The following is a 20,057-nucleotide window of genomic DNA, read 5'->3' as shown; positions in this document are numbered from 1 at the left end:
GAGTGCAGAATATAGTGTTACTGCGTTATAATGTTACGGTTTGAGAGAAAATAGCGTGGCAGGCACGGACAACAGAGAATAGGTTTACAGGTGTTGATTTGCATTGATGCATGCTCTTATTTCCCAAGTAAAATGAAATAAAAAGTAAAATGATTCAGGAAACTATTGCAACGTTAATTATGCAGGGGCTGAGGAATGCGCAAGGCACTGCCTTAAAACACCATTGCAAGTAATTAACAGACATTAAAAAAATCAACAACACAAAAGAATAATGCGATACCAAGACATGTCCAGTTGTAGCTAGTAAATTAATTAATGTGGAGACTCTTTGAATGAAGGGAAGTGCAATTTTCTAAAAGGAGAAGAAAGACTAATGAGAATATTTTTGCTGAAACACAACGTATTGGAGGAACTCAGTAGGTCAGGCAGTATCTGTGGAAGGAACGGACCAACGGCGGTTCGGGTTGGGATCATTCTTCAGGCTGATTGAGTAGGGGGGAGAAAGCTGGAAAAGAAAGGTGAGGGGGCGGGACGAAGCCTGGCAAATTATAGGCCATTCAGCAGAAGAGTATCAGGAATCACAGCCGCTGCCTGACCTGCTGTGTTCCTCCAGCACATTCTGTTTTGCTCAAGATTCCAGCATCTGCACTGTTTAGACGTTGAGACAGCAGTGCAGAGAGGGTCTTGGCTGTAAACACATGATGCTTAGCTATGAGTGTTAATGCAGGAATGCATGCATGCATGAAACATAGAACAGCACAGAATGGGTTATGGGGAGAAGGCAGGAGAGTGTGGTTATGAGGGAGAGATAGATCAGTCATGATGGTCCGTATGGTCTAATTCACCACATGACCTTAAGGAACAGGCCTTTTGGCCCACAATGTCTGTGCCAAACATGATGCCAAAACCTACTCTTCTCTGCCTGCACATAATCCATATCCCTCCATTCCCTGCGTATCCATGTGTTTATCGTATCTAAATTCACTGGCATTGGGAAGGGTTACTGAGAAAACATCATGTTGTATCTGGTATCCAGTATTTCTTTCCTTTACTTTCTTTCTTTCTCCCTATTCATCTCTTTCCTTTTCCACAGTCCCTCTATATTGATCCTTCATTTCCATTTTGTTAAGGCGATAGACCCTTGGTTATTCTAGAAACAAAGAACTGCAGATGCTGGTTTATACCAAGGGTAGACACAAAGTTCTGGAGTAACTCAGTGGGTCAGGTAGCATCTCTAGAGAGAGGGAATGGGTGATGTTTTTACCTGGGACCCTTTGTCAGGTCCCGACTCAAAACATCACCCATACTTTTTCTCCGGGGGTGCTGACTGCCCCGCTGAGTTACTCCAGCACTTTGTGTCTACCCTTGGTTATGTGGTTGGCAGAAGCCCATGCAGTGTAAATTGGCAGCTGTGTTTACCTTGTTAACACCTCAGAAGAAAAAAAAACCTCCTTGTCTGTGAAACACTTGGGGATATGGAGTAGGGCATGGTGTATAACTATTATTTTTCTTCTATTTCACACTCTTAGTTTGTTAAATAGGACACTAATGACAGACCACAGCCACACGATTCATCCCCCACCCCCACCTCCTCCACAGACATGAGGTAAATGTTCACCTGGTAACTGGTATCTGATGGAAGAGATGCCGGTTGCTATGGAGACTTATTAATATTGCTTCAGAACGGAAGCTTTTCGTACATCCGTTGTGCATCTAACATGGAACGACTGCCAATATAATCCGCTCTGCCAGAACAGCCAACAATGTTTTAAAGTTGAGGAGCTATGAAATTTGAAGATTTTGTATTTTCTTTTCCAATTCTGCAAAAACTTTGTTCAGTCTGTTCAGTTCAGAGATGCAGTGTGGAAGTAGGCCCTTCGACCCACCAAGTCAATACCGACCGATAATCACCCACGCACTAGTTTTATCCTAGAGATTAGGGACAATTTACAGAAGCCAATTAACCTACAAACCTCTGTGTTTAAGAAGGAACTGCAGATGCTAGAAAATCGAAGGTACACAAAAATGCTGGAGAAACTCAGCGGGTGCAGCAGCATCTATGGAGCAAAGGAAACCTACAAACCTATACGACTTTAGAGTGTGGGAGGAAAGCAGAGCACCCTGAGAAAACCCACGAGGTCACGTGAAGAATGTACTAACTCCATACCGATAGTATCCTATAGTCAGGATCGAACCTGGGTCTCCTGCACTGTAAGGCAGTAACTCAACCACTGCACCATCATGCTGTCCCCATTGTGGACCTGATTTCATCAAACCTCTTCTGCCCATGTTGTATCTTTAGTTTAGTTTGGTTTAGATATACAGCCTGGAAAAACAGGCCCTTCGGCCCACCGAGTCCGCACTGACCAGCAATCCTCACATTAACACTATCCTACTCCAATGGGGACAATTTACACACACACACACCAAGCCAATTAACCTACAAACCTGTACGTCTTTGGAGTGTGGGAGGAAACCGAAGATCTCGGAGAAAACCCATGTGGTCATGGGGAGATCGTACAAACTCCATACAGACAGCACCTGTAGTCAGGATCGAACCTGGATCTCCAGTGCTGCAAGCGCTGTAAGGCAACAACTCTTCTGCTGCGCGACCGTGCCGCCCTTACTGTCACCGACGGGATTGGGGTTGGTGCAGGGAAGTGGCATTGGGGTGGATGGTTAGCCGTGACACTGATGAATGGTGGAACGGCACAAATAACCTTCTATTGCTTGTTGTGTTCCCTGTGAAAGTCCGGTTCCCTCAGTATACCGGCGCTCACTGGCCGACTGTAACTCCCACTTAATCAACAACTCTGCTTCACAACTAGAACATAGAACGGTACAGCACAGGAAAGGCCCGCCACCCCACAATGTCTATGCTGAACATGATGCCAAGACCAACTCTTACCTGCGTAGGAGGGAAATGCAGATGATGTGTTAGACCGAAGATAGACACAAAATGCTGGAGTGACTCAATGAGACAGGCAGCATCTCTGGATAGAAGGAATAAATGATGTTTTGGGCCAAAACCTTTTCCAGACTGGTCTGAAGGATTGGTCTTGCATCCCTGCACAAGATCCCTATCCCTCCATTCCCTACATTCCAGTTCTGCCAACCCAATCTATGGTCAGCTGTGACCTGCGAACATCCAGATCAGCATTGGAGTTACCCAGGAGTAGAAAGCTATGGACCAAGTATAAGGGTGTCAATGGTTATGGGGAAAGTGCAAGAGAATGGGGTTGAGAAGGAAAGATAGATCAGCCATGATTGAATGGTGGAGTAGACTTGACGGGCTAAATGGCCTAATTCTGCTCCTATAACGTGTGAATTTATGAAGTGCTAGTAAATGGGATTAGTGTAAAGTGGTATTCAATGGTCGGAATGGACATAATGGGACAAAGGACCTTGTGTGCTGTAGAACTGAATGAGGATGAGAGAAAACCTGATAAGTATATAAAAGTAGGAGAGGCATAGATAGGATAGGCAGTCAGAACCTTGATCCAAGGGGGGAAATATCAAATACTAGAGGACATATCTTTAAGGTCCGAGGGAGAAAGTTTAAGTAGATATGCAGGACAGGTTTTTCACTCGGGCGTGGTGGGTGCCTGGAACACGCTGCCAGGGCTGGTGGTTGTGGCAGATGCGATAGTGGGGTTTAAGCGACTTTTACATAGACACATGGAAATGCAGGGAATGGAAGGATATGGATCACGTGCAGGCAGAGATTAGTTTATCATGGCATCATGTTGGGCATAAAGGTTGCGGGCCGAAGGGCCTGTTCCCCTGCTTCTATAATTCTAGCAGTGGGGTTAGTTTGGTTTAGTTTGGAGATACAGCGCCGAAACAGGCCCTTCGGCCCACAGAGTGCGCACCGACCAGTGATTCCTGCACCTTTTACACTATCCTACACACACTAGGGACAATTTACACTTATACCAAGCCAATTAACTGAAAGAAACCGAAGATCTCGGAGAAACCCCACGCAGTCGCAGGGAGAACGTACAAACTCCGTACAGACAGCACCGGAGACCCGGGTAGGTCTCGGGCACTGCAAGCACTGTAATGCCCCTGTCCCACTTAGAAAACCTGAACGGAAACCTCTGGAGACTTTGCGCCCCACCCAAGGTTTCCATGCTGTTCCCGGAGGTTCCCGGAGGTTTTAGTCAGTCTCCCTACCTGCTTCCACTACCTGCAACCTCCGGCAACCACCTGCAACCTCCGGGAACCGCACGGAAAGATTGGGTGGGGCGCAAAGTCTCCCGAGGTTTCCATTCAGGTTTCCTAAGTGGGACAGGGGCATAATAAGGCAGCAACTCTACTGCTGCGCCACCGTGCCGCCCTCGCTCAGGAAACAGGGGAGTCAGAATGGACACGTCAAGCGAGGGAGTCCATCGTTGTGAATTCACGAGAGGCTGCAGAACCTTTCCCATAGCCCACTCCAATTGTGAACAACGATGCTTTATTAAAAAAAAACTCTTCTGCTTCTGTCCCCTCCACTTTCCTCTTAAACACAGCGCATGATCACACTGTCACTGCTCACCCACCCCCCCCCCCCCAACCCCCTTCAACCCCCTCCTTCCCCTACAGATTCCGTGGGGACGACCCCTCGCAAGGTACGGTGGTCTTCCTGCAGAGCGGCGGCTTGTTCTCATTGTTGTGTTGCTCCACTTCCTCAGGTTCCTATGCAGGGGCAGTTATCGCCATGCCGCTCGCTGGATTGTTGGTCCAATATAAAGGCTGGTCTTCTGTTTTCTATGTTTACGGTGAGTCTCGCAGGACCCAGAGGGAACAAGTGACCACTAATTCAAGGGTTGAATGGTTCAGCAGAACTTTATTGCCACATGTAACTAGGTACAGTGAAATTCTGCTCTCACATACAATTCGGGAAAGTCCTGCTATACATGAGTACAACCAACCCAGGTACATGGGCGTAGAAATAGTAGATTACACACAATAGCACACAAGAGTCGCCACTTTTCCAGTGTCATCTTGTATTGCACACAAATCATTAGTTAAACCCGTTTGATGTGGAGGCTTATTTAATATGTAGGAAGGAACTGCGGATGATGGTGTGAGGTCAGTTTTTAATTTATTAATTTTGTTTCAGAATCTATACATTGCTGGCAGGGCCAGCATTTATTGCCTTTGCCTGTTTGCCCTTGAGAAGATGATGGTTACTTTAGTCTAGTTTAGAGATACAGTATAAAACCAGACCCTTCTAGCCCACTAAGTCCACGCCGACCATCGATCACCCATTCACACTAGTTCTATGCTATCCCACTCCCAACACACTAGGGGCAACTTATAGCAGCCAATTAACCTACAAACCCACACGTCTTTGGAATGTGGGAGGAAACCGGAGCACCCGGAGAAAACCCATGTGGTAAGATGGAGAACGTGCAAACTCCACACAGACAGCACTTATTGTCAGGATCGGACCTGGGTCTAGCGCTGTGAGCCACCATCTACTCGAACCATTGCAGTTCTTCCACAGAAGGTGCTGCTCGTGAGGGATCTCCAGGATACAGACTCTGCGACAGTGAAGGACCGACTGTATATTTCCAAGTCCAGATGGTGCTTGACCCAGAGGGGAACATCCCCTGCACCCTTGGTGGAGGCCGTGGGCTTGGTGTTGCTGTCCAAACAGGTAGCCACAGCTCTGCCAGCTGGCGAGTCTGGGGCAGGGCTTCACCGGATGTCAAAGCCGTTCTGCGATTACTGGCTGATGTCAGGACCCAGGGTAAGACGGTGCCAGGACCACACACAAACCGCCAGCTCCACCACCACAGAACATCAGCCCCAATGTAACCTCCTGGGCCGCCACCTTTTCAACCACGTACAGACTAGTCATCTTCCTTTCCAATTCCACAGGTGTATTCGGGATGATATGGTACGTATTTTGGCTACTCCTCGCCTACCAAAGTCCAGCCAAGCACCCGACGATAACCAGCGAAGAGAGGGCGTACATCGAGAACAGCATTGGGGAGACAGCATCCCTCACCAACGGCAGCCAGGTGAGACCTCCGCATGAGTCAGTGGCCTGGATGTTGGACACAAAGGATGACAGCGGAACATTCATGGTGGACCCACAGAAGGTTTAGACCGACAGTTCTGAGAGTCAGCAACTAGCCACTCAAAACCTCTCTTGCTGTTTATCCCAAACTCTGTAACTCACCCAAGCTTGCCCACAGGATGGTTAGATCTTGGTTGAGTCAGTGGACTTTTGATCCAGGTTTATGAATGCTTGTCCAATAAGTAATACTATGCGATACGCCAGAACTTTATTTATCTGCCAACAGTCATAAAACTCAAAATACTGAAACATGAAATTAAAGTGATGAGTGGAAAGGATTGGGGATGTGCAAAGGTGTGCAAAGATTGGGGAGTGGGAGGGGAGGGGAGGGGAGGGGTGGGGGGTGGGTTGGGGAGGTTAGTCAGTCTACAACACGACCGAAGGGCGAGGAGTAAATGCAGTCAAAAAGCACAAAAATCTCCTATCTGGAGACTTTTCAAGCAAAGATTGGCAATGAGCCAGGAAGGAAGGGACTCGGTGGGTGAAAGATTGGTTAGAGAGACGTAGGTTTGCAGAATGAGTGAAGGGGTGCAGAACCTTCAGAAGCACAAAAAAAGGAGAGCAGCTGGAGAAACTCAGTGGGCCAGGCAGCATCTGTGGAAAGAAATGAACAGACAACATTTCGGGTTTGCATTGGGAGAAGGGTCCGACCTGAAAAGTCACCAATCTATGTTCTCCACAGATGTTGCCTGACCCACTGAGTTACTCCAGCACTTTGTAACCCAAAGATTTATAAAGCTGCAACTTGCATGGTTGATAAATGCACTTGTATTAAACAGGGATATAGAAAGGTCATTTGGCCCACCAAGTCGATGACTGCTGACAGAACAATCCCATTAACCATGTGTAGGAAAGAACTGCAGATGCTGGTTTAAATTGAAGGTAGACACAAAATGCTGGAGTAACTCCAGGCAGCATCTCTGGAGAAAAGGAATGGGTGGCGTTTCGGGTTGAGACCCTTCTTCAGACTGAATTAACCATGTTCCATGAACCATGACCCATTAACCATCAGTTCACACGCATTTGGGATGTGGGAGGAAACTGGAGCATCTGGTCGCAGGGAGGACGTGCTAACTCCGCAAAGACAGCACGGGAGGACAGGATCTAACCTGAGTCACCAGAGCTGTGAGGCCATGGTTGTACCTGCAGTTCCACTGGGTGACACAAGGGAGAGAGGAAATTGGTTGCTCACACTTCCTGGCATGTTGTGACTGATTGTGCCCCATGTCTGTCTCTCACGCAGAAATTCAGGACGCCCTGGCTGAAGTTCTTCACCTCAATGCCGGTCTACGCCATCATCGTGGCCAATTTCTGCCGAAGTTGGACCTTCTATCTGCTGCTCATCAGCCAGCCGGCCTACTTTGAGGAAGTCTTTGGTTTTCCCATCAGCAAAGTAAGCAAACATTTTCCCATCTCTTCTTCCGCTGCGGTGCCTCCACTTTGGGTCGTGGTCTTGCACTGAGGGCTTGATGTCTAGTCCGAGGCATGACCCAGATCACATTGCCATTCATCCCATCCCTCACCCAAGCAAGTACCCTGACCCAGCCCATCCTGACCACCGGCCCTAACCCAACACAATAACATGTGGACTGCGAATGTCAGTGTTCCTGTTATTTGGAGCCAGTGGCTTGATGTCTGGGCAATAACTGGGGTGAACCCCTGATTCCAGTCACTAGGGCAAAATGCAAATTCAGTTTGGGATGGAGAACATCAGCAGGAGTTCTACCTTTTCGAAAATACATCTCTAAAACACTTTACACAACTTTAACACTTAAAACTCTTAATAGTCAATCACATACTCCCTCTTCCCATTCTCTTTCTCTTTATCCTTCTCTCTTTTTGTTCCTTTCTTTCTCTTTGTTCTTCACCTTCTGTCCCTGTTAAACGTTTTTTCTCCACCTCCTCTGTCGTTCTCTGATTCCTACTCTTTTTTCCTTTATCTATCTGCCTCTTTCTTTGTTCATCTGTTCTTTATTTGGCTTTCTCTCTCTCTCTCTCCCTTTCTCTTTCTCTCTTTCTCTCTCTCTCATCTCACTTTTTTCTTTCTGCCTCTCTCCCTCTCTCTTTCCCTCTCTGTCCTCTTTTTCCCTCTCTCTGTCTTTCTCCTCTTTCCCTCAATCTCCCCTCTCTTTCCCTCCCTTCCTGTCTCCCTGTATCTCTCCTCTTTCCTCTTTTGCTATCGCTCTCCCTATCTCTTTTCTCTCTCTCTCTCTCTCCCTCTCCCTTTCTCTCTTTATTTCGCTCCCTTTCTCTATCTCCTTCCTTCTCCCACTTACTCTCACTCTCCCCCTCAATCTCTCTCCAATCCTCATTAACCATATAGTCTGGCGATTACACCATGTCTCGCTTCCAAGTAAAGAGTAGTCCAGCCATTATGACCAACACAAGATCATTCCACACAATGGGACTTGGAGCTATTGGAATTCGTTACTGGTGAAGTTATTGCATGCAAAAGCCAGGGATGAGTTCCTCCGACTTCCTCTGTGGTGGGTTTGGAGAATTTAGGGGACTTCCCGAAAGCAGAGTCGGTGGAATTCTCCCCGCCATCTCCAAGCCCAGCGGCAAATTCTGGATTGAGTTCCGGTTGTCTGAGAATAAAAAGAGTGGATTAGAATTCAAGCTCGTACATCATGTGGAATATCCTAACATGAAGGGTTTAGTACGTTCCTGAAATTAATAAAAGCATTAAACATCTGGTATCTGATTGAAGGAGTTGCCAATAACATCACAGAAACCTTTTCATTAAACTATTATTATCACATCCCCTTCACCTCGGCTTGGCGTAGTTACAGCCATGATCCTATCTCTCTCTGGATGACAGGAAACTGGTGGAACTTTAATTAAATAGGGGCCAAGGAATACGCAAGGAGCAGCCTTAAAAACCCATTACATGTAAATAATAGACAATGAAAAATCAAAGACACAAAAGAACAATACGATACCAAGACATTGCAAGATGGAGCGGGTATAACTAATTAAAGTGGGGACACTATGAATGAAGGAAGGGCAAATTACTTAGAGGGGAAGAAAGATAGAGGAGAATATTTTTGCGCAAAACACAAAGTGGTGGAGGAACCTAATGGGTCAGGCAGCCTCCGTGGCGGGTATATACAGACGAGGTTTCGGATTTGGATGTTTATTCAGACTGATTGGAGTAGTGGGGCGAAAGGTGGATAAGATAGATGTTCAAATCAGTCTGTACAAGGGTCCCAATTCAAAACGTCGCCTGCCCATTCCCTGCACAGATGCTGCCTGACCCACTGGGATCCTCCAGCACTTTGTGTTTTGGCCAAGATTCCAGCATGTGCAGTCTCGTGTCTCCAAAACACTGGGCCGTTGGGTTTCGCAGGTACCTGCAACATCTGTAGAACGACACAACAGCTGGCTTGTAATCATAGGGGCATGAAGTCATACAGCGTGGAAACAGACCCTACAGCCCACTTGCCCTTATTGACTAACATGCCCCATCTAACCTTCCTGCGTTTGACCCATCGATATTACTAAAAGTTCAGAGGGACTATAAAACCCGGAATTGTTGAGTGCCTCAGTCAGTCTTTGCAAGATAGGGGAGCGAGAGGGTAACATCTCTCAGTCTGAGCTGTGAATAACACTGAGCACATGTCTGCTAAACTGTGAGTGGTTTTACTGACCTGTCAGTGCCCTTAATGTGGTTTGAAAATATAGTTTGGAAATGCTAAAGCTGTGTTGCCTTTGGTTTGGAAATGCTAAAGCTGTGTTGCCTAATTAAAGTTGCCTTGCCTTCTATATATTTAAAAGTCTAATCTTGACCACTTCCTGTTTGCGCTTCATATTGATTTTAGAAAAAACGCTACCACGTACACCTGCGATTTTTGGCCATCTTACTCAGTCCCCCTCCGCTCATCAGGTGCCGAGGAGTTTTCCCATCGATGAAAAATAAGAGTTATTAGTGTTTAAAAAAATGTTGAGATTCTCTCTCCTGTCAATCATGCCATGAAGGGCACGCCCCTTCTGGTGGAAGGGGAGGAGGGACTATAAAACCCAGAAGTGTGGGCATGGCAGTCTCTGCAAGATGGAGGAGGGAGAGGTCACGACTTGCTGTCTGTAGTGGCCTTGCACACTGCTTGAAGTGGTAAGAAACTGCACTTGAATTTGGTGGCCTTGCACCCTGCTCGAAATGGAATTTCAAGGAATAGCCGTGAGTCAACTGCCAGCCCACCAGCCCACCAGTGAGTGAGCTGCCAGCACAACAGGCTTGAGTGACTGAGCCGCCAGCACAACAGGCTTGAGTGACTGAGCCGCCAGCCCAAGAATCCATTCGGCCCACAATGTCCATACTAGCCCTCTGGAAACCAGTCACTTCAGCCCACAACACCCATACTAGCACTCCAGAACCCCCCCCACTGGCCACCAATATTGGAATTAGTGGAGAGGTGGAAATATTGCGTTGGGGGACCAGCCCTCCCGTGTGATGCCGAGACCCAACGGGTCCCACTTAGTCTAGTATCTCTCTAAACCTGTCCTATCCATATACCTGAACTATTGTTTTTAAAAAGTTGTGATAGTACTGGTTCAACTACCTTCTCTGGCAGCTCGTTCCATATACCTCCAACCTTTGGAACCCCTTAGGTTCATATTAAATCGTTCCACCCTCACCTTAAACCTATGTCCTCTGGTTCTTGATTCCCTTACTCTGAGTAAAAGACTGTGCACTTACACTACCTATTCCTCTCATGAATTTGCACACTTCTATAAGATCACCCCTCATCCTCCTGAACTCCAAGGAATAAAGTCCTAGCCCCTCCCCCATCCTCTCCAAGTACCTGTTTAGACATTAAAGATACACAGTGCAGAAACAGGACCTTTAGCCTACTGAGTCCTTGCTGACTAATGATCAACCCATACACTAGTATTATCCTACACTCTAGCAACAATTTACAATTTACAATTTTACCAAAGCCAATTAGCCTACAAATCTGCACGTCTTTGGAGTGTGGGAGGAAACTGGAGCACCCGGAGAAAACCCACGCGATCACAGGGTGAGCGTACAAGCTCAGTACAGACAGCACCCATAGTCAGGATCGAACCAGAGTCTCTGGCACTGTAAGACAGCAACTTTATCACTGCACAACTGTGCTGCCCCTGTCACTATTGCAAATCGAGGGTCTTTATAAATTGTCACCAGACGCTGAGTGTGTACATTTACTGAACACCTGGTCTTTCAATGATACCAATGGGTCTTGAACCATCTTGCTGGCAGGTGGGCATGCTGTCGGCTGTGCCACACATGGTGATGACCATTGTCGTGCCAATTGGAGGGCAGATCGCTGACTTGTTGAGGAGCCGGAATATCCTGTCCACAACCGCTGTTCGGAAGATCATGAACTGTGGAGGTAAGAGGGGGGTCTACATTCCCAGTCATTGCTTTCAGAATTGCCGCCCCATTGTCTGCCAGATGTGGGGGAAAGATCCAGGATGAGGTTGACAACCCACTTAGGTTGTCGCGTGAGGGTGGTATGAGGTGCAAGAGTGGTGGATGTAGCCCTGACCATCACACAAACCAACCTCGCTTCCATTGACTCCATCTACATCTACAGTTAATTCCCAGCTGTTATCAGGCACCTGAACCATCCTATCACCAACTAGAGAGTGGTCCTGACCTATCATCTACCTCGAAGGTAGACACACAATGCTGGAGTAACTCAGCGGGACAGGCAGCATCTCAGGAGAGAAGGAATGGGCAACGTTTCGGGTTGAGACCCTTCTTCAGACTGATGTCAGTAAAGGGGGCGAGAAACCAACATTATCATCTACCTCATTGGAGACCCTCGAACTATCTTTATTCAGATTTTACTGGACTTTATCTTGCGCTTATGCCCTTTATTTGAGTGTTATCCCCTTTATTCAGTATCTGTACGCTGTGGAAGGTTTGTTTTTAATCATGCATAGTCTTTCCACTAACTGGATAGCATGCACCAAATAAAAAAGCTTTTCACTGTACCTCGGTACACGTGACAATAGATAAATAAGATATTAAAAGCTGGAATAAATGAAAGGAATGGGGTTGGGCGGAAATATGCCTTTGGTCACCGACACTGATCACAGGAGTGTTGGATGACACGTCTACATCTTCATTCCTTGTCTTTTGTTTCTCATGTATTAGTTAGTTTATTTAGTTTAGTTTATTATTGTCACGTGTACTGAGGCACGGTGAAAGCTTTCTGTTGCTTGCTCTCCAGTCAGTGGAAAGACTGTACATGATTACATTCAAGCCATTCACAGTGCAGAGATACGGGATAAAGGGAATAACGTTTAGTGCAAGATCAAGTTGAATATAGCCTGATTAAAGATAGTCCGAGGGTCTCCAATGAGGTAGATGGGAGGTCAGGACCGCTCTCTAGTTGGGGAGAGGATGGTTCAGTTGCCTGATAACAGCTGAAGTGCTTGAGGAGCTGGGCTGTATCATTCAGTAGGGGTAGAACTAGGATGAAGCGAAAGGCGCAAAGATGTAAAGGTCGGTTCTGTCAATGGTTGTCATGGAGAGCAGGACACGGTCATTGTCTCGTCAAACGGCTCCAGACAATTTCCTGCCCCACAAATTATAGACACCACTGATGTGATCAGCTGGAGAGAGGCCTGACAGGCAATGTATCAGAGAGGGAGTTGCCCAAACTCCGCACCTGGACCAAATCTGGCAGAACATGGCTGTCAGAAGGGAGGTGCGACTAATAGAGGTCACAGCATCCGAGAGGATGAGAACTAGGTTCAGGATGTGTCTGAAGAAGGGTTCCGACCCCGAAACATCACCTATTCCTTTTCTCCGGAGATACTGCCCGACCCGCTGAGTGACTCCAGCACTCTGCGTCTACCTTGAGGTTTAGCCTGATGGGCAGATGGGTGGAGTAAATGAAAAAGGCTGGCGGTGAAAAGGGTGTAAAATGTGGAGAGAAGAGGGGGAGTGAAATGTAAAGCCAGAGGGAGGGATGTGGGTGGAAGGGGATGGGGTGAGGGGAAAGAGGGGGAACAAAAGGGAAAATAGGGGATGGGAAGGGAGATGAGTGTACGGAGGAGGGGAAAGGAGCATGGTGACTGGAGATGGAGGGAGAGATGGAGGGAGAGATGCATGTGCACTAGGGTGGGGAATGGGGAGGGGGGCACGGGAAAGGGAGGGGGGCAGTTGCTAATGGGGACCTGGTGCGATGCAGGATACGAGCAGAGAATCTTGGAGAAACAAGGAACTGCGGATGCTAGTTTATACTGAAGATAGACACAATGCTGGAGTAACAGCGGGTCAGGCAGCATCTTGAGAGAAAAAGGATAGATGACGTTTCAAATCGGGACCCTTCTTCTGACTCATTCAGGTTCAGAATTCGAAGAAGGGTTCTGACCCGAAACGTCACCCATCCGTTTTCTCCAGCGATGCTGCCTGAACCGCTGAGTTACTCCAGCATTTTGTGTCTATCGGAGAATCGTGGAGACTGTTTGAGCTAACGATTCCAGCCACTGACATGGTTTATTATTCCCCAGGTTTTGGCATGGAGGCCACTTTTCTGCTGGTTGTTGGATTTTCCCACACCAGGGCAGTTGCAATCTCTTTCCTGGTGCTCGCTGTTGGATTCAGTGGATTTGCCATTTCAGGTGGGTTACCTCCTTTCCCCATTACCCCCTTTAACCCCCTCTCCCCATCCCCTTCACTCAAATCTCTTCATCCTGCTTTACATTTTACTTCTCCTCTTCTCTCCTTATCTTCATAGGTTCATAAGTTCATAAAACAGGAGCAGGGTCAGGCCATTCGGCCCTTCTAGTCCACTACATCATTCAATCTTGGCTGATTTGTCTTTCTCTCAACCCCATTCTCTTGCCTTCTCCATGTAACCTTTGACACCATTACTAATCAAGAAACACCGTTACTCTGGCTCCTAGCTTTCACCAATTTAAGCTTAAGAATATACAAAACTGCTATGGAGCAAAAAAAAAGTGCTGGAGGAACTCAGCGGGTCAGGCAGCATTGACGTTTCGTGTCGGGACCCTTCTCCAGACTAATGGAGTAAGGGGGGAGAAAGCTGGAAAAAGAGGTGGTGTGGGATGAAGCTTGGCAAGTGATAGGTGGATACAGGCGAGGTGGTGATTGGCAGATGGGTGGAGTAAGTGACAAAGGATAGAGATGAAAAGGAGACTAACGGGTTTCAGATAAGGCAAGACGAGGAGTTGGGAAATGTAAATGTGAAGCCGGAGGGAGAGATGGGGGTGGAAGGGAACGGGGGGAGGGGGAAAAGCAAAATGGATATGTATATGGACTGGGAAAAAATGCAGGGCTATGGGGGTGGGGGGGAGGTGAGTTTAGTCTAGTTTAGTTCAATTTGGAGATACAGCATGGAAACAGCCCTTCAGCCCACCAAGTCCGCGCTGACCAATAATCACCCCGTACACTAGTTTTATCCGACACACAGGGACAATTTACAGAAGCTAATTATCCCGCACGTCCTTGAAATTTGGGAGGAAATTGGAGCACCCGGAGGAAACCTATGCGTTCACAGGGAGAACGTGCAAACTCCATACACACAGCACCCATAGTCAGGCTCAAAACCCAGGTCTCTGGCACTGTAGGCCAGCAACTCCACCGCAGTGCCACCATGCTGTCCTTATCGGGTGGGTGAGGGGAAGTATTTTAAAGAACTGGGACAGACACAGTGGAACTGAATTCCACGTACAATTGGCGGGGATGGTGGTTTCCTGAAGCTGGGCAGGCCTGGGGTGCGTGAGGCGTGGAATAATTGATTCTGCCACGGCTGAAGGACAGAGTAAGCTTGAGCTCCTGGAGGAGAGTGATGTTGGACATCCTCCCGGTAAATCAGGCGTTGTCGGCCAGCGGAGGCCAGTGAGATCCCTCCTGAACAAGGACCCCCAGATCCCGTTGTACTTTCACTTTTCTTAACTTGACACCATTCAGATAATAATCTGTCTTCCTGTTCTTGCCGCCAAAGTGGATATCCGCACATTTATCCACATTAAACTGCATCTGCCATGCATCTGCCCACTCACCCAACCTGTCCAAGTCACCCTGCATCCTGATAGCATCTTCCTCACAGTTCACACTGCCACCCAGCTTTGTGTCATCTGCAAATTTGCTAATGTTAATCTTAATCCCTTCATCTAAATCATTAATGTATTGGTTAGATGTGTAGGTTATTGTGGGCATGTTGGGGTGAAGGGTCCGTTTCCATGCTGTATGGCTCTATGACTCTAGTGGGAGGTTCTAGAACCGGAGGGCACAGCCTCAGAATAAAAGGGTGGTGAATCTGTGGAATTCATTGCCGCAGACGGCTGTGGAAGCCAACTTAATGGGTATTTACAAAGCAGAGATTAACAGGTCCTTGATTATTAGGGTATCAAAGGTTACGGGTAGAAGGCAGGAGATTGGGGTTGAGAGGTCAAGATAAGTCAGCCATGAACGAATCGCAGAGTAGGCTCGATGTGCTGAATGCCAAAATTCTGCTCGTATGACACGAACTTGTGAACACTTGAGCATTATTATTTATAAGTTGGAGTGGAGCGCTTGCAGGTTCCAGAGCCGCTCTCATTCATTGATGTGCTTTTATGTTGACCTCAGGGTTTAACGTGAACCACCTGGACATTGCTCCGCGCTACGCCAGCATACTGATGGGAATCTCCAATGGTGTGGGCACGCTGTCGGGAATGATCTGCCCACTGATTGTTGGTGGAATGACCATACACAAGGTACAGAGTCTCTTGCCCAGAGTAGGTGAATTGAGGTCCGGATGACATAGGTTTAAGGTGAAGGGGAAAAGATTTACTAGGAATCTGAGGGGTAACTTTTTCACACAAAGGGTGGTGGATGTATGGAACAAGCTGCCAGAGGAGGTAGTTGAAGCAGAGACTATCCCAACATTTAAGAAGCACTTTGTTTAAGAAAGAACTGCAGATGCTGGAAAATCGAAGGTACACATAAATGCTGGAGAAACTCAGCGGGTGCAGCAGCTTCTATGGAGCTAAGGAAATAGGCAACGTTTCGGCCCGAAACGTTGCCTATTTCCTTCGCCCCATAGATGCTGCTGCACCCGCTGAGTTTCTCCAGCATTTTTGTGTACCTTTAAGAAGTAGTTTGACAGGTACATGGATAGGACAGGTTTGGAGGGATATGGACCAAATGCTGGCAGGTGGGACTAGTGTAGGGGTGGGGCACATTGGCCAGTGTGGGCAAGTTGGGCCCATAATAAACAATAACAAAACTACAGTATATATATATATTGTATATATTGTAAAAAAAATTGAAAACCATGTATGAGGGAACAATATATATTGTGTGTATACGCACTATACAGTGGCTTGCAAAAGTATTCATACCCCTTGAACTTTTCCACATTTTGTCACGTTACAACCACAAACGTAAATGTATTTTATTGGGATTTTATGTGATAGACCAACACAAAGTGACGCATAATTGTTTAATGGAAGGAAAATGATACATGGTTTTCAAATATTTTTACAAATAAAAAACTGAAAAGTGTGGCGTGCAAAAGTATTCAGCCCCCTTTACTCTGATACCCCTAAATAAAATCCAGTGCAACCAATTGCCTTCAGAAGTCACCTAATTAGTGAATAGAGTCCACTTGTGTGTAATCTAATCTCAGTATAAATACAGCTGTTCTGTGAAGGCCTCAGAGGTTTGTTAGAGAACATTAGTGAACAAACAGCATCATGAAGCCCAAGGAACACAGCAGACAGGTCAGGGATAAAGTTGTGGAGAAGTTTAAAGCAGGGTTAGGTTATAAAAAAGTATCCCAAGCTTTGAACATCTCACGGAGCACTGTTCAATCCATCATCCGAAAATGGAAAGAGTATGGCACAACTGCAAACCTACCAAGACATGGCCGTCCACCTAAACTGACAGGCTGGGCAAGGAGAGCATTGATCAGAGAAGCAGTCAAGAGGCCCATGGTAACTCTGGAGGAGCTGCAGAGATCCACAGCTCAGGTGGGAGAATCTGTCCACAGGACAACTATTAGTCGTGCACTCCACAAATCGGGCCTTTATGGAAGAGTGGCAAGAAGAAAGCCATTGTTGAAAAAAAAGCCATAAGAAGTCCCATTTGCAGTTTGCCACAAGCCATGTGGGGGACAGAGGCAAACATGTGGAGGAAGGTGCTCTGGTCAGATGAGACCAAAATTGAAGTTTTTGGCCTAAATGCAAAACGCTATGTGTGGCGGAAAACTAACACTGCACATCACCCTGAACACACCATCCCCACTGTGAAACATGGTGGTGGCAGCATCATGCTGTGGGGATGCTTTACTTCAGCAGGGACAGGGAAGCTGGTCAGAGTAGATGGGAAGATGGATGGAGCCAAATACAGGGCAATCTTGGAAGAAAACCTGTTAGAGTCTGCAAAAGACTTGAGACTGGGGCGGAGGTTCACCTTCCAGCAGGACAACGACCCTAAACATACAGCCAGAGCTACAATGGAATTGTTTAGATCAAAGCATATTCATGTGTTAGAATGGCCCAGTCAAAGTCCAGACCTAAATCCAATTGAGAATCTCTGGCAAGACTTGAAAATTGCTGTTCACAGATGCTCTCCATTCAATCTGACTGAGCTTGAGCTATTTTGCAAAGAAGAATGGGCAAAAATTTCAGTCTCTAGATGTGCAAAGCTGGTAGAGACATACCCCAAAAGACTCGCAGCTGTAATTGCAGCGAAAGGTGGTTCTACAAAGTATTGACTCAGGGGGGCTGAATACTTTTGCACGCCACACTTTTCAGTTTTTTATTTGGAAAAAAATTTGAAAACCATGTATCATTTTCCTTCCACTTCACAATTATGCGCCACTTTGTGTTGGTCTATCACATAAAATCCCAATAAAATACATTTGCGTTTGTGGTTGTAACGTGACAAAATGTGGAAAAGTTCAAGGGGTATGAATACTATTGCAAGCCACTGTAGAGTGCGTATACACACATACACACATATATATACTGTAGTTTTGTTATTGTTTATTATGGTTTTTACAATACTTTTGTTTACACATCTGTTGTGCTGCTGCAAGTAAGGATTTTATTGTTCCGTTCCTGGACATATGACAATAAAGCACTGGACTCCTGAATGGGTCTCTGGTGCTTGAGGCAGTAGCTCTACCCGCTGCACCACTGTGCCGCCCTCCCTCTCCCCCCCCCCCCCCCCCCCCCCCTCCCCCCCCCCCCCCCCCCGCCCCCCTGAGCGCATTGTAATGTGGTGGTCGTGTCTGAACCCCGTTTTGTCCTGTCCCCCATCTGTCCGCAGACGCGTGAGGAGTGGCAGAACGTGTTTGTGATCGCCTCGGTGGTCCACTACAGCGGCGTCATCTTCTACGGGCTCTTCGCCTCGGGGGAGAAGCAGGACTGGGCGGACCCCGAGCCGAGCAGCGAGGACAAGTGTGGCATCATCGACCAGGACGAACTGGCGGAGGAGACGGAGCTCAACGACGCCGCCTGCATCACCGCTCAGAAGAAGATGTCGTACGGCGCCACGAACCAGGTCAACGACTCGCGGAGGGAAAGCTGGAGGAAGAGGCGAGGCCAAGCTAAGGAAGAGCTGCCGGATGAAGCCAACAGCTACCACTGTGAGAACGGCAGCTTCCCCGACCCGTCGCAGTGAGATCCAGCGCGCCGTGACTGGGTATCAAAGTTCAGCGCAGAATCGGTTTTGTTGCATTATCAACATCGTATTTAACAACTTCATAAACATTGTTGGACTTTTTTTTAGGATCTCGCTTGTAGAACTGGCCATCCCTCAAACTGTACGATCGGGTTACCGATGGCTGTAATTGCTGGAAAAGATGTCAGGCCCCACCCGTGAAGAAAATTATATTGTATTGAAGTCACGTCATACAAACAGGCCATTCGGCCCGCATCTGCCCGTGCTGGTATACTATGCGTGTTCCATGCCCCTCTCCCTCTCTTTCTGTCTCTCTGTTGATTCATTCAATGGATATGGACATTGCTGGCAATGCCCGGGTTTGTAGTTGCATCTGTAATTACCCCAGGACTGGGGGGGGGGGGGGGGAGATGATGAGGATTGGTAGGGCTGGAATCTTCAGTAGGCCAGACCGGGTAAGGCTGGTGGAGTTTCTATCCTTCAAACACATTGGAGAAGCAATCCTGTAGTTCCAAGTTCAACAGGTTCTCCCTTCAATTTAATGCCCTTTATGCAGTGGTGGGATTCGAACTCCTGTCCTTGGATCAATTGCCAGTCCAGTAACTTCACCAACATACCACCGTCCATCTCCCCCTCATCATCTCACCTCTGGTCCTTGTTCCCTCATACGCCTAATGCCGGATTAAGGCAGCGGGTCAGGCAGCATCTCTGGAGAAAAGGAATAGGTGATGTTTCAGGTGAAATCCTTCTTCAGACTGAAGGATCGGAGTATTAGATTGTTTTGGCCACCCTGCTACAGTAAAGATGCCATTAAGCTGGAAAGGGTGTAGACAAGATTTACGAGTATGTTACCAGGACTAAGGCCTGAGATATATAGGGAGTGGTTGGGCAGGTTAGGACTTTATTCCTTGAAGTGCAGGGGGTTGAGGGGTCATCTTATAGAGGTGTATAAAATCATGAGGGGGATAGATAGGGTGAATCCACAGAATCCGTGTCCCAGGGTAGGAGAATTAAGAACATGAAGATAGAGGATTGAGGTGAGGGGGGGAAAGATTTAATAGGAACATGAGGGGTAAATTTATCTCACAGAGGGTGGTGGGAATATGAAAAGAGTTGCCAGAGGTGGTAGTTGAGGCAAGTACTATAACATTTAAATGACATTTGGCCAGGTACATGGATAGGAAATGTTTAGCGGGATATGGGCTAAATGTAGGCAGGTGGGATTAGCTTGAATGGGGCACCTTGGTCAAGATGAACGAGTTGGGCCGAAGGGCCCGTGTCCGTGTTGTGTGACTCAATCACTCTTTGGCTGCATATTTTGGGAATTCCACATTCTCCCCGTTCTTGCGTAAT

General features: G+C 47.2%; 1 protein-coding gene across 1 annotated transcript in view; it reads left to right on the top strand.

The window, feature by feature from the left end:
* The window catches only part of slc17a8 (solute carrier family 17 member 8), a 40,217-nt gene extending 21,430 nt beyond the window's left edge, over positions 1-18,787 (top strand). Inside the window, exons 6-12 of the mRNA XM_033037904.1 lie at positions 4,677-4,763; positions 5,872-6,014; positions 7,317-7,466; positions 11,313-11,445; positions 13,580-13,690; positions 15,663-15,790; positions 18,351-18,787. Of these exons, the coding sequence (XP_032893795.1) occupies positions 4,677-4,763; positions 5,872-6,014; positions 7,317-7,466; positions 11,313-11,445; positions 13,580-13,690; positions 15,663-15,790; positions 18,351-18,704 (1,106 nt within the window). The 3' untranslated portion in view covers positions 18,705-18,787. The remainder of the gene's footprint in view (positions 1-4,676; positions 4,764-5,871; positions 6,015-7,316; positions 7,467-11,312; positions 11,446-13,579; positions 13,691-15,662; positions 15,791-18,350) is intronic.
* The last annotated feature ends 1,270 nt before the right edge of the window (positions 18,788-20,057 follow it).

The sequence above is a fragment of the Amblyraja radiata genome, chromosome 19, assembly GCF_010909765.2.
Source record: "Amblyraja radiata isolate CabotCenter1 chromosome 19, sAmbRad1.1.pri, whole genome shotgun sequence".
NCBI classification, from domain to species: Eukaryota; Metazoa; Chordata; class Chondrichthyes; order Rajiformes; family Rajidae; genus Amblyraja; species Amblyraja radiata.
Note: the sequence above shows the minus strand (reverse complement) of the source record. Positions and strands in the feature narration are given on the sequence as shown.